A 16,321-nucleotide genomic window follows, 5' to 3' on the forward strand; every position below is an offset into this window, starting at 1 on the left:
GGGCTGGGGGCACTGACTCAAGCCCAGCCCTGTCCAGAGACAGCATGGGCATTTCTACTATGATCTGGTCTTAGCACAGGAATGGTCAGAGTTTCATCATTAAATGCTAGATGACTTTTCCAGATTGTCAGCTTGATCAACAAGATGGTGCATGGATCCCTCCTAATTCCTCCTCTTGGGTTCAGAAGTGAGTGGCTGGCCAGAGGCGGTATCTTGGCCAAAGCAACAAGCTTAAGGGATCACTCCCTGTGATAAGCAGAGCTACATTCTCTCTCAGGTTAGATATATAATAGGAGGAGTCAAGAGGGCCAAAGGCACATGTGATCATCAGTTGTGGCCTTGCTGCAGACACTGGGAGCCCTGCAAGTTAATAACAGCATCATAAATAGTGTTTGTGCCAGGCAGGCAAGAAGGGCATTTAATGATGGGGATCCCTCCAGGCCCCACCTCCCCCACCCCCAAGCAAAACAACTGATCACCAGCATTATATTAAGGTGAATCAGCAAAACCCTGAGCCAAGCACTAATATTTAAGGTACACATCACATATACACATGCAAACTGCTGCGATCAGGACTTGCTAACCATGGTTTCTATTACACTGGCTATTTGCCAAGGAACATAGAAGTGTTTTTAAAACACATGCACTCACATGAGCCCCTGCTAATCCACTGCACAGCTTTACAACAAAAAATAAATTAAGGCACCATTAAACTAAAGAATTAAAACTGTGTAAACAAGGGAAATAAAAAAATGAACAGAACAAATGAAAACAAAGATATTTCAAGTAGATATCTTAATTGTAATGAGGAACATTTGGCATGTGTTATGATATGATTCCAAGCTGCAGCCAATTAAATATCCCAAAAGCTTGTTTAAAAAGCTGCAAATGTACAACCACAGCATAAATATATTTTTATTAAACACCAGTGCATGAAAGCAAATGCCAACCTGATTCCTATTTCATTCCTGTAATGATGTAAAGCCCAAACTATTATCACTTAATAAACCCATTGTCCTATAATGTGTTCTTATAAAATATGTTACCAAATGATGCATATTAAAATGTCGACTTCCCATTTCATATTTCGTCTGCAGGTATTAAACAAGTGGATAAAGTGTCATTTTAAAATGATTACAATTAATGCTATTATTAATATCACCTCTGAAAATACTGGAAGTTTTACAACTTTTTATATTAGTTTTTTTAAATATTAAGCCCAACTTTGGTACTGTGTAAAGGAATTTATAGGGGCTTAAGGGTAATTCGTAAAAATCCCAGCTCAATGTCCATTTAAAAAGACTTAAGCAACCACTCACAGCCAAATCTAATGCTTTTTAACACAAAGGGAGAACAGATCTGGCTACCTCCAAAAGAAGTTTAAGACACTGAGTAGCAAAGATTTTTCCCAAATTCTTTATTAAATAACTTTTGACAGCTTTTTTTCTAACATCACCTAAGTGTTCCCCTGTATTCCTCCTCTCTTCTGAGGGACATCCCTGCCTCCCCCCACACACACCTTTAACAAAGAATTTTTTTTAAGAAAAAAGAGGAAGAGGAACAAAAATAGCAAAACAGATAATTTCATCGAAGAAATCTGACAATGCTCTAAATGGATGGAGTCCTGACCTCAGCAAAGGAATGTCCCCATCTTTAGTGTCAAGCTTGTTCTTTGCAGTTTTGCAAAGGTTATTTTCAATCATTTTGTGGTTGCTGTTCTTTCCACTTACATTATTCTAATCATTATGTCTGTGCTTACTTCACTCTCCATCAGTTTGTCTAAGTTCCTTCTATGCATCTCTGTCTATGTCATATTCATCTATTTCTAATATTTTCCTTGTTAACACCTTTTTTCTCCATAAAAGACTAACTTAACAAGGCTATTTGCATATGTGCTCACATGACTGTATGCAGACATGCAGAGTTGACTCATAAATGTTCCCAATATCATTAAGATTAAAAAAATGTCAATGGACATCACATTAAGAGAATACCATCCGCCTGAACCAATAGGGTATGTAGATGCCTAATATCCACTTCTGGGGATCTGAGTGCTAAGTTTCTTTCAAGTGAATCTACTGGACAGATCTAAGACTCACAATGCTTTTTTCAGAACTATGAAAATAAGACAGCAGGGCTTTAAATAGGCCGTGAAATTGCAATGATCATGTAATTTTTAAATAACCCTGGCAATTCCATGTCTTCTCAGTAGGGAGAAGAAGTTGGGATAATCAGGAGACAGCTACTCTGCCCCAGATCTGCTCTTCACCTCTCTCCATCTCCAGTGCTATACCAACTGTTCTACCGAAGTTAGTCAAGACAGGGGAAAGTGCTCCCTCTTCTCTCCTTTGCAGAGATGCTGCGAGAGGAAGAGCACAGCAATGGAGGAAGAGAAGAAGAAAGATGACTTTAGGTCAATGAAGCTCATTTTGCATACGGTTCAATGGAAGGAATAAGGAGAGAGGAGAAAAGATGGAAACAGTGGCTCTTCTTGTCTATTACCAGAAATTCAACCTTTGTGAAAAAACAAACAGAAGACTATCTATCATAGTGGGAAGGAAAAAGAGGGGCCACAAAGGAGAATCACATTTGCTTGGAACAGGAATAAAAAGTGAAAAGCTATTGATCAGATATCAATTAACATGACATTTTGTTTTGAAAAAAGTTAGCTCTGTTTCCTTTTAGGTTTGTTTGTTTTTTTCGGGGCAATTAGGGAAATACCGCACTTGGATACTCTAGACAAACAGGAGAAAGACCAACCAATCAAACCACAACAACCTACTAGGTGTGCTAAGCCCTGGGAAGAAGTCTTCTATTTCCTTCTGGAAGGGCTTGTACCAACTTTTTGAAAAATAATAATAAACCTCTTTATTTAAAGTTTTGAGTTCCAAATTCTATCGTGCCTTCCCCCACTCCCTGACGCAGTAAGCAATCCCTTATAGGTTATACATGTGCAATTATGTTATACCAACTTTTGTTAGAGATTCAGACCCAACAGGCACTGTCCAAAACATGGAATCAACCAATAACAGAGAGGTCCTGTTTATAGTTCTGTTGTGAAGGAAAATCACTTCTTAGATTAAGACCCTGTGCCATTTGGGAAGCTACCAAATCAAGTGGGTTTTGTATCCACTTAAGCCAACTTAACCCATTAAATGGAAAAAAGATGCTATTGAAACCCCAGCTGCACTCTGTGGGGCTATTCACTACCATTTGTGATCATCACCCAGACAGAAGCCGAAACCAAGCTGGAAGAAGACTGGGCCCAGGCACCAAATAGCTGATGTCACTTTATACCGGCATGGATATGTTTGACTAGGTCACCCCCACCATTAGTTTGAGAAAGCGTCGGCCCAGGAGATGACTGACACAATCACTCTATAAGAATGCACAACATCTCAACCAGAAGTCTTATCTTAGGAGGTGAGATCATAATTATGCAGCCATGCGCCATCTGCTAGCCATGGTTTATATCGAAAGCAATGAATGTTTCTGCAGTGCAATTGATCATCTGAGCCAAACCAATTCTGAATTCTCCTGTCCTGTTCATTTCTCAGCGCATGGGATGTTTGTAGAAGGGGGAAAACTAAACAACTGTGAAATGGAATGAGACCAAAGGAGAAAATACACGCCTTCCATAGACAAACCAGAGTTTCATTTTCCTCATTCATCGATATCTAGAGGACACAAAAGAACAGTTTTCTGTGGACTCAGAATCAGAAGAGATCTGGGCTAGGGTCTTATTTCTGGTATGTATGTTCATATTAGCTGGGTTATCAAGGAAGGAATCACAGGTGTACTGATCTAGAGTTGGAAGGGAGTAGTCAGAAGTTATACAGTCCAACACCCACACTGCAAGAGGTTAAGCAACTTATTCAAGAGCAAACTAATAACATGGTAAGTCTCAAATGTCCATTTTAAATGGACATTCAAAAAGTCTTCATTAATCAACAAATACCAATTACCCACCTGAGCCTCAGTTTCTTCATCTGTAAAATGGGAATAATAACTGTAATACCAATGCACTGTGGATAATTAAAGTAGTTGTGGCAGTAATAGTAATAGTAGTAGTAGCAACAGCAAAATGGAGGAAGACATATAGTAACTCATTTGATGCTCACAACAACCTGAGGTAGACAGAGAGGTTAAATGACTTGCCCGGGGTCACACAACTAGTATCTGAAGTCAAATTTGAACTCTGGTGTTACAGATTCCAGGTCCAGAGCTCTCTTGCCTTGGTGACCCAGCCAGATGACAATTATGCAAAATATTTTGTAATATTTCAAGCAATAGAGAGTAATAGATAAGTGTCAGCTTAATTAGTATTACACATTCCATGAAAAATATACTAACCCTAAAAACTCAAACCACCCCCTTTACTGCTAAACAAATACTAAGTATAAGAAAAGTCCAGTGGCTCAATATTTCATAAAAGTAAACTAAGTGTATAAAAAAACTTGCATGTTTAGTCATACTCTGGCAAACAAATATTCAAAGGGTCTTCCCTGACCGACAAATGGCATTTCTCTTATTTCAAAGCATGACTTCCTAAAAGCCAGATCTCCTAGTTTTAACCCTCCCCCACTACTCAAAACTAGGAGATCGAAGGTAAAATAAAAAATAATCTCGCTGAAACTGAGCTTGGCAAAGGACGAGCTTAAGAGCTTGTGGGCCGGTCAATTGCTGCCCTCATCCTATCTTACAAGTACAGTCATTAATAAGCTCCTCCACCTTCAGCCAAAAGCTTTTAAGGAAAAAAGATGTGTTACTGATGTGGCCAGGAGGGAAAAAAAAAAATCAAGTGTTGTCTCAGATCCCCTTCCTAGAAAGGAAGCCCAGTTGGCATTGGCCTGAAGCATCAGTCTGGAGCTCCCTGAGATCCGCTACTGTCAATCTTATTTGTCTGAGAGTCAGGATCTTGATTCTGTCTTCTTTAGATTTTAAGCCTTTATTAAACACCTTCCACAGCCCCCATGGTGTAGAGACAGAAATGAAACTGTCCCTTCCCTCAAGGAGCTGAACAGTTTACTCTTTTCCTTTAATGAAAGAGTCTATGAGAAAAGGATGGAGGGAGGAAGGGAAAGACTTACAATGGTCAAAGAAAGCTTATCTAAAATCCCATAAACCAGAAAGGGTTTGCTCACATGAACTGAAATAGATGATTAAGAAGACCATGTGGATTTTTTAACCAGATCTAATAACTGATTTTACTGCATATCACACAACTATCATGGTTTCAGCAAGTAGAAATTACTCAAGTTTAATAAATTTCATTTCAACAGCATCTGGATCTCCGACTCAGTAATCTATTCCCCTTGGTTTTTAAACTAAAGTTGAAAACTTCTCAGGAAATGGCAACATACAGATTTTACTTTACTCAGGAGATTATCAGATTCCAAATGTGAATTACTAAGGGTCAACACCCCCCCCCAAATCCATTTTCCCTTAAGTTTGTCTATACCTCTTGAGGCTATATCAGTTGAGTGCGAAGACCATCTCCATTAATGAGGTTGGTGGCTCTGGGCAAATCATTTCAACTCTCTGGGCCTCAGTTTCCTCAACCATAAAATGAGGAGGCTGAACTAGGTCCAGTTCTCATAATGTATAATGTTTTCTCAGAGTAGAAACCTTCAGGATTCCTTACAAGTTACTAAGTTTTAAAGGCTCTTATTTTTTCCCTAAACAGAATCACCTAAAGCTCTCCCACCCCCCAATACCATGTAACCAAGAGTTTCTCCAGTGAGTACAGCTGATTTTCGTCATTCTTGGTCATTATGTTCCATAAAGTCACTGTGAACACTGACTTAGCAAATACTGGACCATTGCTCCTAGGGGAAATACCGGGTTAGGTGAGCCTCTGGTCACCACGTTTACTTTAGCACTTTCTGGAGCGGTCTCATGCACAGGCCAGTGAATTTCCTCTTCCTTTTTCTGGACGTACCAAATGGTTGATTCATTAACATTGAACTCCCAGCCAAGAGCACAATAACTCATGCCTGAAGGAAGCTTATCTAACAGACGGATTTTTTTTTCCGTTAAGGCACATCACAGCCTTCTTACAATTAGGAACACCAGACCAGCACTACAGAACTATGGTTAGGGGCCATTTTAAATGGGAAAATCACCAACAAAAAGCCCCCTAATGAAAAAAAAGGGGGGCGCTAAATAGACCAGGAAAGGGACACTTATTTCCAATAGGAGACCTGAAACAAGAAGGCAGAGCATTGCCTTGTTTGACCTCAGCTGGGAATGGTCATTTCAGGCGACTCATAGTTGTCATCCATCTGGACGTGTTCACGAATGACCACAAAAACAACTCAAGTACTGATTCAGGGATTTCAAATGAATTTTAGCAAGTCGGTGAATGTGCAAATAAAGAATCCAAGAATGATGAGGATTGACTGACTGAATTGGAGTACAAAGCTACTCTAATAAATAAAGGAAGCTGAGGTAGGAGCTGTACAACCTAGGCCTTTCTTCTTGTCTTTTTTTTGTGTGTGTGTGTGGGGGGGGGTGAGGCAATGAGGGTTAAGTGACTTGCCCAGGGTCACACAGCTAATAAGTGTCAAGTGTCTGAGGCTGGATTTGAACTCAGGTACTCCTGAATCCAGGGCTGGTGCTTTATCTACTGTGCCACCTAGCTGCCCCTCATGGGCCTTTCTTTTTGAAGAAGAGAGAGAGAAGGGTGAAGAAAGGATGAGAAGAGATGGGGAGAGAGAGAGGAGAGAGAGAAAGAGAAAAAGAGAGACAGACAGACAGTGTGAAGAGTTCAGTCACCAGAAGACTGACTCTTAAGGTGATGAATTTTCTAGACTACCACCATTCATGAAACCTTGTGGGAGGGCTGAAATCTGCATTGAGGGAGCACTCACATTATTAAAATTAGGACCTCAGAACCAACTGATCAAGAAGCACTTACAAAATACCCACTGTGTGCCAGGACTTGGAGGATTTGAAAAATATGTGCAACCAGGAGGAGAGAGAAATTCTAGGGGTATTCAAAAGAACAGGTTCCTGTCTTCTTAAAAGAGAAAACAGTTGAAGGAATTAAAAGATTACGTATGAGACAAGTAACTTGACACTTTCTATTCAAAGTACTTGGGGTAATAAATCTGAAATAATAACCAGTTCTAAAACTGGGCCAGCTAACATAAGTGATAAAATATTCTGTTGATGCTATTATAAAATATAATCCCAGCATGATCATTTAATTTATATGTTTTTCAGACACACTGAAAACAAAAAAAGGGATAAAATGCCAGGACCCCAAGAGTAACAGGCACTAAATCCATTTTTATCACTTAGCATTCTTTTATTATAAGATAAATATTTTCAAATCTAGGGCAAAAAGCAGAGATTGTAAAAACCCCTACATTATATATTGAAAGAAGAAAATAAAAAATGAGTCTAAGATTTTATGTCACCACTAACCAACTCCTCCAAGTATGCTTTTTTTTTCCAGGAAAAAAGTTGACAGTGATGAACTATAAGTATAGGAGCTCTTTGGTCACTGGAAATAACATTCAACTCTCTCAGGGGGTCCCCGGCACTTGTATCCATAAACCCAATATAAACAGTCTGTCCAGGTGAAAAAGAGAGACCAATGTAAAAGCCAGAAATAACTTCCCACTCCCACCCTCCCAAACAACAAAAACCCTACAATTCCTTCAGGGAAATGAAAGTGAACATTATGGGAACAGATAGAAATGATATAACTAATATATGACCTTGAAACTTTTAGTATCGGAAGGAACATGAACATTGGGTCAAGACATTAGGTCTTATCTCTTCCACCCTCAGATAACTACCACCCACTATCTCTTTCTGTCTCTGTCTCTCTCTTCCTATTTACCTACCTATATATATTTTGGGGTCACTTAAGATGCAGGTTATTATTCCAAGCATTTTTCTTCCTATTACATGCCAATGAAAAGGGAAGAATATTTGACATCAGAATGTTGATTTGACTGAAAAATGAAATGCAATACAAATCTTCACTTACTTAACACATACATAGGATAGGCACATAGTAGGCCCTTCATGAACAACTATTTCTTATGTTGGAACAGGATTAACAAGAGGTTCTCTCTAGAGATATGGTATCATTTTCCCCTGCATAAGGGAGTCCCCAACTCCCCCTCACTCCAGCTCCAGATGTCACTCAAGTCCATGGGAAAGAGCCCAGTAAAAGCTTCCGGCCCAAGGCTAGACCTCTTCTCATTGGCCCAGCTCCAAGAGGAGCTGTAGGGTGAGTGGGGAGGCATCGTGTTCTCGATGTCAAGCTTTTGAAAGCATCTTCCCTGGATGACTGGCTGTCATCAGAGACGAGCCCCCTTCCCCATTAGAGCTCCAGAAGACACACTAAAGTACTGAATGCATTTCCAGGGTCATTTCAAAGGTCCTGTTACATAACCCTTTGTCTTGATGGAGGCTACAAAAAACCACCAAACCCTACAGCTGGAGTGAAAAATCCAGAGGAGCCAAGGAAAAAATATTCCTCAATTACCCATGTTGTTAGTGAAGAAGAGATGAGAGTAATTCAAAACCTTGAATTTTTAATGCAGAGATTAATAACTGTACATAAAAAGAGATTAGTTGGTAGCACTGTACAACTTCTCATAACTTTTCATCAGTGCTCTGGCAGTCAATGGAAACAAAGTCAGTATCCAATTATCCACGCTCAAGTACTAACAGCTAACTAGCTGTAGCTGTAGCTATAGCACTTTAAGGTTTACAACGTGCTTTAAAAACATGATCTCATTTTGTCCTCAAGAGGTAGGTGCTATTATCTTCATTTTACAGACAAGGAAACTGAGGCAGAAAAAAGTGAAGTTACTTACCCAGGATCAGGTCTAGGGCCTGGGTCAGCAAAAAGAGTGGCCAATACAAAAATGATCCAAAATTCCCAAACAGACCCAAATTGGGGCTCAATGTTTTATTCCCTTTACCGCTGTGTGGATCAAACATTACTTCAGGAGTGTTAAGTCAAAAACAGCACAATAGGGCATGATGGCATTTTTTAATGAAAGAAAGAGAATGCTTTCATTTTTACTGAACTGAATGACAACTTCAAGTTAGAAAGGAGGTTTTACCTAATCTGAACCTCATCCCCCTAGAAAAAAGCCACATGCCTAGAAAGGAAGGAAATCCAAGCAGCCTCAAGGCTTTGCCTCTGGCACCAGACCTTGTCTGTCTCGAGTCTTCACTTGTCTTTGCAACCATCATGTGTGGCTACAATCCCTGGTGAAAGCAGAAATGTGGAAATGTAGAACATCTCCTGTTTCTATCTAGATTCTCTAAGAGTTAGTCTTTTTACTAGTCAGTGATAGAAAATCCTGGCTAAGGGGACAGTTTGGAAACTGCCAAATGACCAAGTTAAGATGGCAAGAAGTAAAATCGGCGGATTTTTTAAAACTTCAGAGATGAAGATGCCAAGAGCAGAAGGGGCTGGCTGCCTCACGCGATGATGGGGATTTTCCTCGGCTTCCTTTTATTTCCTCCTCTGGCACCCTGCAACAAACAGTGAGGATGCACCTGGTGCCAAGCCCTGGGCTGGGCTGGGGAGAGAGAACTACCTAACCTGTCCCTGCCCTTTGGGAAGTTACAATCAAGCCTAAGAATCAGCCGCCAATGCAAAGAGCTACATACACAGTCTTACATGTGGACTTTAGGGTTAAAAATCAAACCTGCTGAGCAGAGCTAGAGTGGGGAAGGGTCACCCTTTCGTGGAAAGTCAGAAGTTGGCTTTTTATTTTGTTTTTATATTATTTTTTATCTGGAAACTTTTTTATTTTGTCACACTAACTTTAAAGGAATCCCAAAATGGTCTAGTGGTTTGGTTTTTTTGGTTTTTTTTTTTTAGTGAGGCAATTGGGGTTAAGTGACTTGCCCAGGGTCACACAGCTAGTAAGTGTTAAGTGTCTGAGGCTGGATTTGAACTCAGGTACTCCTGACTCCAGGGCCGGTGCTCTATCCACTGCGCCACCTAGCTGCCCCTAGTGTTTTTAAAAATAATAATAAATACGTTTATGTAAAGTTTTGAGTTCCAAATTCTATCCCTCCTTCTCTCACTCCCCTCCCTGCTCCCTGAGGGGGAAAGCAATCAGTTATAGGTTATACATGTGCTATTATGTAAAACATTACCATATTAGTCATTTTGAACAAGAAAACTTGAATAAAAGAAAAAATGAAAGTGAAAAAGAGCATGCTTCAGTTTGTGTTCAATCAATATTAGTTCTTTCTTTGGAGACAGATCCTATGCTTTATCATTAGTCCTTTGGGATTGTACTAAGTGATTCACAGTCTTTCATCAAAACAGGGCTGTCTCTGTGCACAACGTTCTCCTGGTTCTGCTCACTTCACTTTACATCAGTTCATACCAGTCTTTCCAGGCCTTTCTGAAATTGTCATTTCTTATAGCACAATAATATTCCATCACAATCATATCAGAAGTTGGCTTTTTAAAGTCTTATTTCTCCTAAGTGAAGAAGGAACAGGAGAGAAGTGATGCCAACACTTAAATGAGGAGAAACAGCACACAGTTGGTACCTAAAAACCCGAGTTCAAATCCTGTCTTCCATTTACACTGGTGTAACTTGGGCAAGTCACTCAACCTCCCTGAGACTCATTTTCTTCATCTGTAAAAGTGAGGTCCCTGGACTTGGGGATCTCCAAGACCCTTCTAAGAGCTGGATCTATCATCCCATCTTGGGCACCTGAAACCTATATCCTGTAGGCAACTAACCCAGCAACAATCACTTTCAGAAAAGGAGCTCTGGACCAGACTCTAAAAAACTTTTGAGTTTATTCTCGGCTTTCAAGAACAAGAGTTCTTAAAGGAGAATTCTAAAGTAGCTGAAGAACAATAACGGTGCCTGAAAACAGGATAACACATTCTTCCTTCCTCATGGCAGGGAGACAGACGTCTTCTAGGGCAAAGTATGATGTGCAACCAATCATTGTATTGGGTATTTTAGTTTAATTTTTTCTTTATTTCATTGTATAGATTGTTTCCAGAAATTACTTACATGAAAAGAAAAGGCATCAGTAAAGCTTTTTTAAAGAGTCCTCAGATATTCCAATCACAGACAAAGCTGATCCCAATTCTGACAGTTACAGTCCCATAGAGGTGTTAGAACTCAGCACCCCTGAAACAAAGGATGACCGACAGTCCAGTTCATTTCTCTATTAACTCAGAGAAGATGTTGTGGCCACCAGTTGTGACGTTCTGCCATTAGCACAAAAGAAATATAGTGGGAAATATGACAGCCAAAGAGAAAATGAATCAGGATGTTCTGCCATTTCCAGAAAGTTCTGAGCCTAAGTCAAATTTCATTACAAGCAGAAAGAACTATGTTTAGCTGTCCTGTAATTTTGTAAACTGAGTCCCTTATCTGAATTGCCAAGAATTTTAGCTCAGAAGAACAAGCCTTGCCCTTTTCATAGTTCAAGTAATATTTAAGAGCTACCCAATACAAAAAGTACAATCAATTTGCTGTCTAGCACATGGAACCAGAAATCTGAAAAGGGGAGATTCTGTAGTTATTTTGGTCTAATGTTTCCCTCCTTAAGGGTACATTCATTTTACTGAGTGTTAAAAAAAGATCATCTGGATCTGTGTTTTCATTGGCTGTGAAGAATTCCAGGTGTGGAAACGCCTTCCCTAGGTTCAGAGAGGGGATTAATACTTACCGTCTAAAAGGGTTGCCTGGGGCCCTGAAATTCCTAGCACAGGATTATAGAGGTATTATTTGCCTGAGACTGGTCTTCTGGTGTCCAAAGGCTAGCCCTCTGGAGCTCTATACTGTCCCTCAATTATTCAAAGAACCTTTTTCAGACCACTCAAGATTGGTCAGGAGTAAATCATGAAGACTAACATTTCAACAATAATTGCTAGGTGGCACAGGGATAGAGGGGTGGACCTGGAGTCTAGAGTGATTCATTCAAACTCAGACATTCGCTGGGTGATCCCAGGCAAGTCACTTGGAACCTGTGTGTGTCAGTTTCCTCATTTGTAAAATGGGGAATAATCACAGTGGCTGCCTCCCCAGAGGCCATATTTGTAAAGCACTTTGCAAACCATACAATAGTACAGAGATGTTAGTTATAATGATCAACGTTGAGCCCCAGGACCCAGAGAAGCTTTCTCAAAGAAGAATCTGAGCAACAGAGTGCGTGCCGACCACACACATGTCAGCATCTTCTTTGAAGACACCAGCTGTGGCTCAGCCATCCCTCTAGACCAGTCCCTGACTCCCATGACTGCATGAGGACAGAACTTTACAAACCTCTGAGTGCTAGCTATAGAAATGAGGTTGTCAGCTTCTCGGGCAAGCTTTCCTGAATTCTCTTCATTCTCTAGCCCCTCCCAAATTATGTTAAATGCATTAAAAATATTAAATGCATTTTCTTCCTTCTTCGGTTTCCCTTGAGGCAATGTGTGCAGTGTAAAGAGAGTCACAGGCCCTGAGCCAAATCTTCACTCTGCCAGCCGAGTGACTCTGGGCTTGTCACTTCACTCTAGGTCTCAGTTTCTTCATCTATAAAAAAAGATTGGGGGCAACTAGATGGCGCAGTGGATAGAGCATCAGTCCTGGAGTCAGGAGGACCTGAGTTCAAATCCAGCCTCAGACACTTAACACTTACTAGCTGTGTGACCCTGGGCAAGTTACTTAACCCCAATTGCCTCACCAAAAAAAAAAAAAAAGAGAGAGAGAGAGATTGGACCAGACTTAGGGGCTTCTCATGCTGGGTTTCCTCTAGATCTCTCCTTTTGTGCCTATCACCTTCCACTTGCTTCTTTTCAGAATGTAAACCCCTCAGGGGTAGGAGCCCATGTCATTTTTTTATCTTTACATTTGCAGTGCCTAACAAATTTGCATATTGCAAGTCACTTAATACATGCTAATTGAATTAAATTACCAAGAATAAATAAATTCAAGGCCAAGATTCGAGGTGGTCTTGCTTCCAATCCGATATAGACCGAGCCTAAATATTATATCTTCTGGAGATGACTAAATGTGGGAGAGAATCCAATTGCATATTTCTCGCTAGCATCTTCCCACCCCACCCCCAAAGCTGCCCCACTGAGGTTCTCTGACACCCGAAACAGCTCACATAGAGCAAGTATCAGTAACAGCAGCTTCCCAGGTACCTCAGGACATGTGAGACTTGGGTTTGATTTTGCAGAGAGAATGGACAGTGTCTCTGGAAGCCAGACTTGCTTCTTGGTTCATAACTAAGTAAGGAACTCGAAAATCTCTTATTTGGGAAATCCTTCTCTGGCTTCAATTTCTTTTTTTTTTAAATCATCCACTAGATTCTCTAGGCCAAACGCATGACCGCAGCGCAAGCGTAACTGACCCAGCTCCCGGGCAGCGCCGCACTTGGGCCGAGCGCAGTCAAGCTGAAGATCTACTTTGAGTATCGTTACAAAGACACTAACCACATTGTCACTGAAACAGAGACGCACATTTAAAACAGACAGCAGTCAAACATCTGACTCCAGGTTGTCCAGAGACTCCAGTCATCTACCGAACGACTAAATTGAGAACTGATGTTTGGGATCAGAGGGACATATGGAGAAATCCAAATTCCTCACTTTCATGCCAGCCACAAGGACAACAGGGGATGCTGCACTGGCCAGCTGGAAGAACCACATGAATGGCAAATGACATTGACCTCTACGTGACCCAGTGCAGGCAACTATTTTGGGAGCGACCCCTGAAGAAGCAGCCATACCCAGAGCAGGACAAATATAGCTTCTCATGGGAACATGCCAGTTCTCAAAGCACTTAATGGATTTCCTTGACAAATCTCTCGAGTTGGCAAGTTAGTGTACATTTAAGCAAACTGGCTGGGTAGCTCTTAGATATACATTGTTTACTTAAAATTAAAATCTCACGTGGATTTTCCTTATTTTATAAAGAACTTGCAGTTAGTTAAGGCTCTAAGGATATTGTCGTTCTGAACAGGGCAGTAAACACAAACACAGCACTCAACACGAAGTCAGGAAGACTTAAATCAAATTTCTGTCTCAGCGAAGCGCTTGCTGTGTGACCCTGGGCAAATCACTCAACCTCTCTGGGCCTCTCTCTGTCCTTGTCTATAAAAGGGAGATAATACAGTAAAAGCACCCACCTCCCAGGGTTGTTGTGAGAATCAAATGAAGCAAAGCACAGTGAAAACCTGAAAACACTATTTAAACATAAGCTACTAATTAAAAGAGCAACAAAGCCATAAACCTTTCACACTGACTAAAATCAACTCCGAAAGAGTAATGGCTTTCACACCCACATTCACCTAGATATGATGCAGTTTTTAACCTTCTTTCTGCTCTAAACAGTTTTCCCTTCTACAAGGGGAATTCTTTTAGTGTAAACTCTTACATCATTTCTTGCCTCAACCTCCTGAGATTTCATGCCAGCTGTACCTTTTGTTACAAAGAAGCTCAATTGTTATTTGTAAGTAAGTCAAAGCTAAATAAAGTCATGGGCCATTTTCCAAAATGTGTCCAGCCATGACATCAATGGGCAATGATCCGGCCAACAGTAGCCAGTAGGCTTAAATCCTGTTTCCCAGTCATTCAAGCTGAAGCAAACAATTCTAACATACCCAATCAGTTTGGCTAAGAGAGTTTCTAATGCACAATAAGCGACCCCCGTGATCTTTGGCATCAAAGTTTCAGCAAAGATGGCAAACATACAGTTGACAAATTTCCCATTTCAGTTGTTAAAAGGAAGCTTTTATAAAGCCTTTTGATGATCATTTGCGATATGATTTTTTTAAAAGCCCCCAGCACATGCCTCGCCATCAAAAGGAAAGGATTCAGAAGGCAAAAACAAATAAAAACTCTTGTAAGAACTATGGTCTTCAGATTTAGTTCAAACAATTCCACTTAGGAATTTTTCCCTAACAGGCTGGTGTTTCATACTTATCAATCAGCTAATCGTCATCAGCCATCAGCACCTAAAGTAAAGCTCTTTGTAACAGGCTTGATGAGAACCAGCTGTAAGTATAATAGAAAGGAGTGGATAGATATTAAACCATCTTATCTGGTAAAGAAGTGGTTGCCCTAATTGACTGAAATACTCTGCTGTGCAGTACTTTGCAAGGCCTTGGCTATAGGCAGTGCTGTCCTCTAAGCACCTGAATTACACCCTAAAGATCTCCCACAAACAAAGGCATCATCGTAGCCATTTCCTTATGGGCAGGCTTTTGTCAACTGACCGAACTGCAATGACAGCTATCTGTCAACATCTCTCTTCTATTAATAATTGCTGACTTTGCTTTTACAGTGATTCACTGAGAATATGGAAAGCGCTGTGAAATCATACCAAAGAATCAACTCCAATGGCATATCATATTGGAGACTTCCTTTTATTTAGTCTGACCTTTCCTCATGAAAAGCATCAAGGGACCATCGTAAGCCATCAGAACTCGATGCTGGCACAGTTCCAACAGCGACCTTATATCAAAATAGAAATAAATATCCTGAAATAGACATCTGCAAACTACCAAGTCTGAACCAAGGCAGAAATTTCTATTTCCTTCCCCCCACTCTCTCGTTGCCCCATTTCTCTGAACCTCTATGTCATTCATCGTTTCAAAGCCAGAACATTTTAGTCCATATAAGTAAATGTTGATCTGAAAATCAAGTGCATGTCATCATAGATCATTTGAAATCAAACCTCTATCACCTTCTAGAGCCATTTATAGGAAGTCATAATAGCCAGAAAAAAATGACACAAGGTAAAACACCAAAACGTTTCCCCATATTTCCCTGTTTAACACTGAATTTCCCAATTAATTAATTAGTGATCAAACAGAAAATATTTAGCCACTGTTACCAAATCAATATTCTTTCAACGTAGCAAAGAAATTTCTTAGAGCTTTATCACTCTCACCACTAAAAGATGATTCCAACTGTCATCTTGCAATTCTATTATCTTATCCTTATTACCTTGCCCTATTTTTAGCGACTTCTATCAACACAACCATCCTTGCAGAATATTCCATCTCTGCACAGAAAACAATGGTTCCTGCAGCTTTTCTGCATCAAAATGATGTTGTCTACTTAATTAGATCGAGACAACAGACTCCGAACTCCTGATCACTTCAAATACATCTTCAGCACAAGCTCCAAAATTAATAAAAATCCACTTCAACTTACCTACAGTTTGGAGGAGGATCCAATGTAATTTCTGCAAGTTCTTTCTGAATTCTTTAAAAAACAACAAAGAAACTGGTATTAAGGCAAGTACTTCTCTTCATTCACATCTATCAAATTAAAGAAAATGCCCACATTCATTCACATTGACAG

General features: G+C 40.2%; 1 protein-coding gene across 1 annotated transcript in view; it reads right to left on the reverse strand.

The window, feature by feature from the left end:
• LOC122728170 (ubiquitin-conjugating enzyme E2 E2) overlaps positions 1–16,321 on the reverse strand; it is a 414,041-nt gene that overhangs the window by 377,940 nt on the left and 19,780 nt on the right. Inside the window, exon 3 of the mRNA XM_043966434.1 lies at positions 16,172–16,222. Within this exon, the coding sequence (XP_043822369.1) occupies positions 16,172–16,222 (51 nt within the window). The remainder of the gene's footprint in view (positions 1–16,171; positions 16,223–16,321) is intronic.

This window comes from Dromiciops gliroides, chromosome 5, assembly GCF_019393635.1.
Source record: "Dromiciops gliroides isolate mDroGli1 chromosome 5, mDroGli1.pri, whole genome shotgun sequence".
Classification (NCBI taxonomy): domain Eukaryota; kingdom Metazoa; phylum Chordata; class Mammalia; order Microbiotheria; family Microbiotheriidae; genus Dromiciops; species Dromiciops gliroides.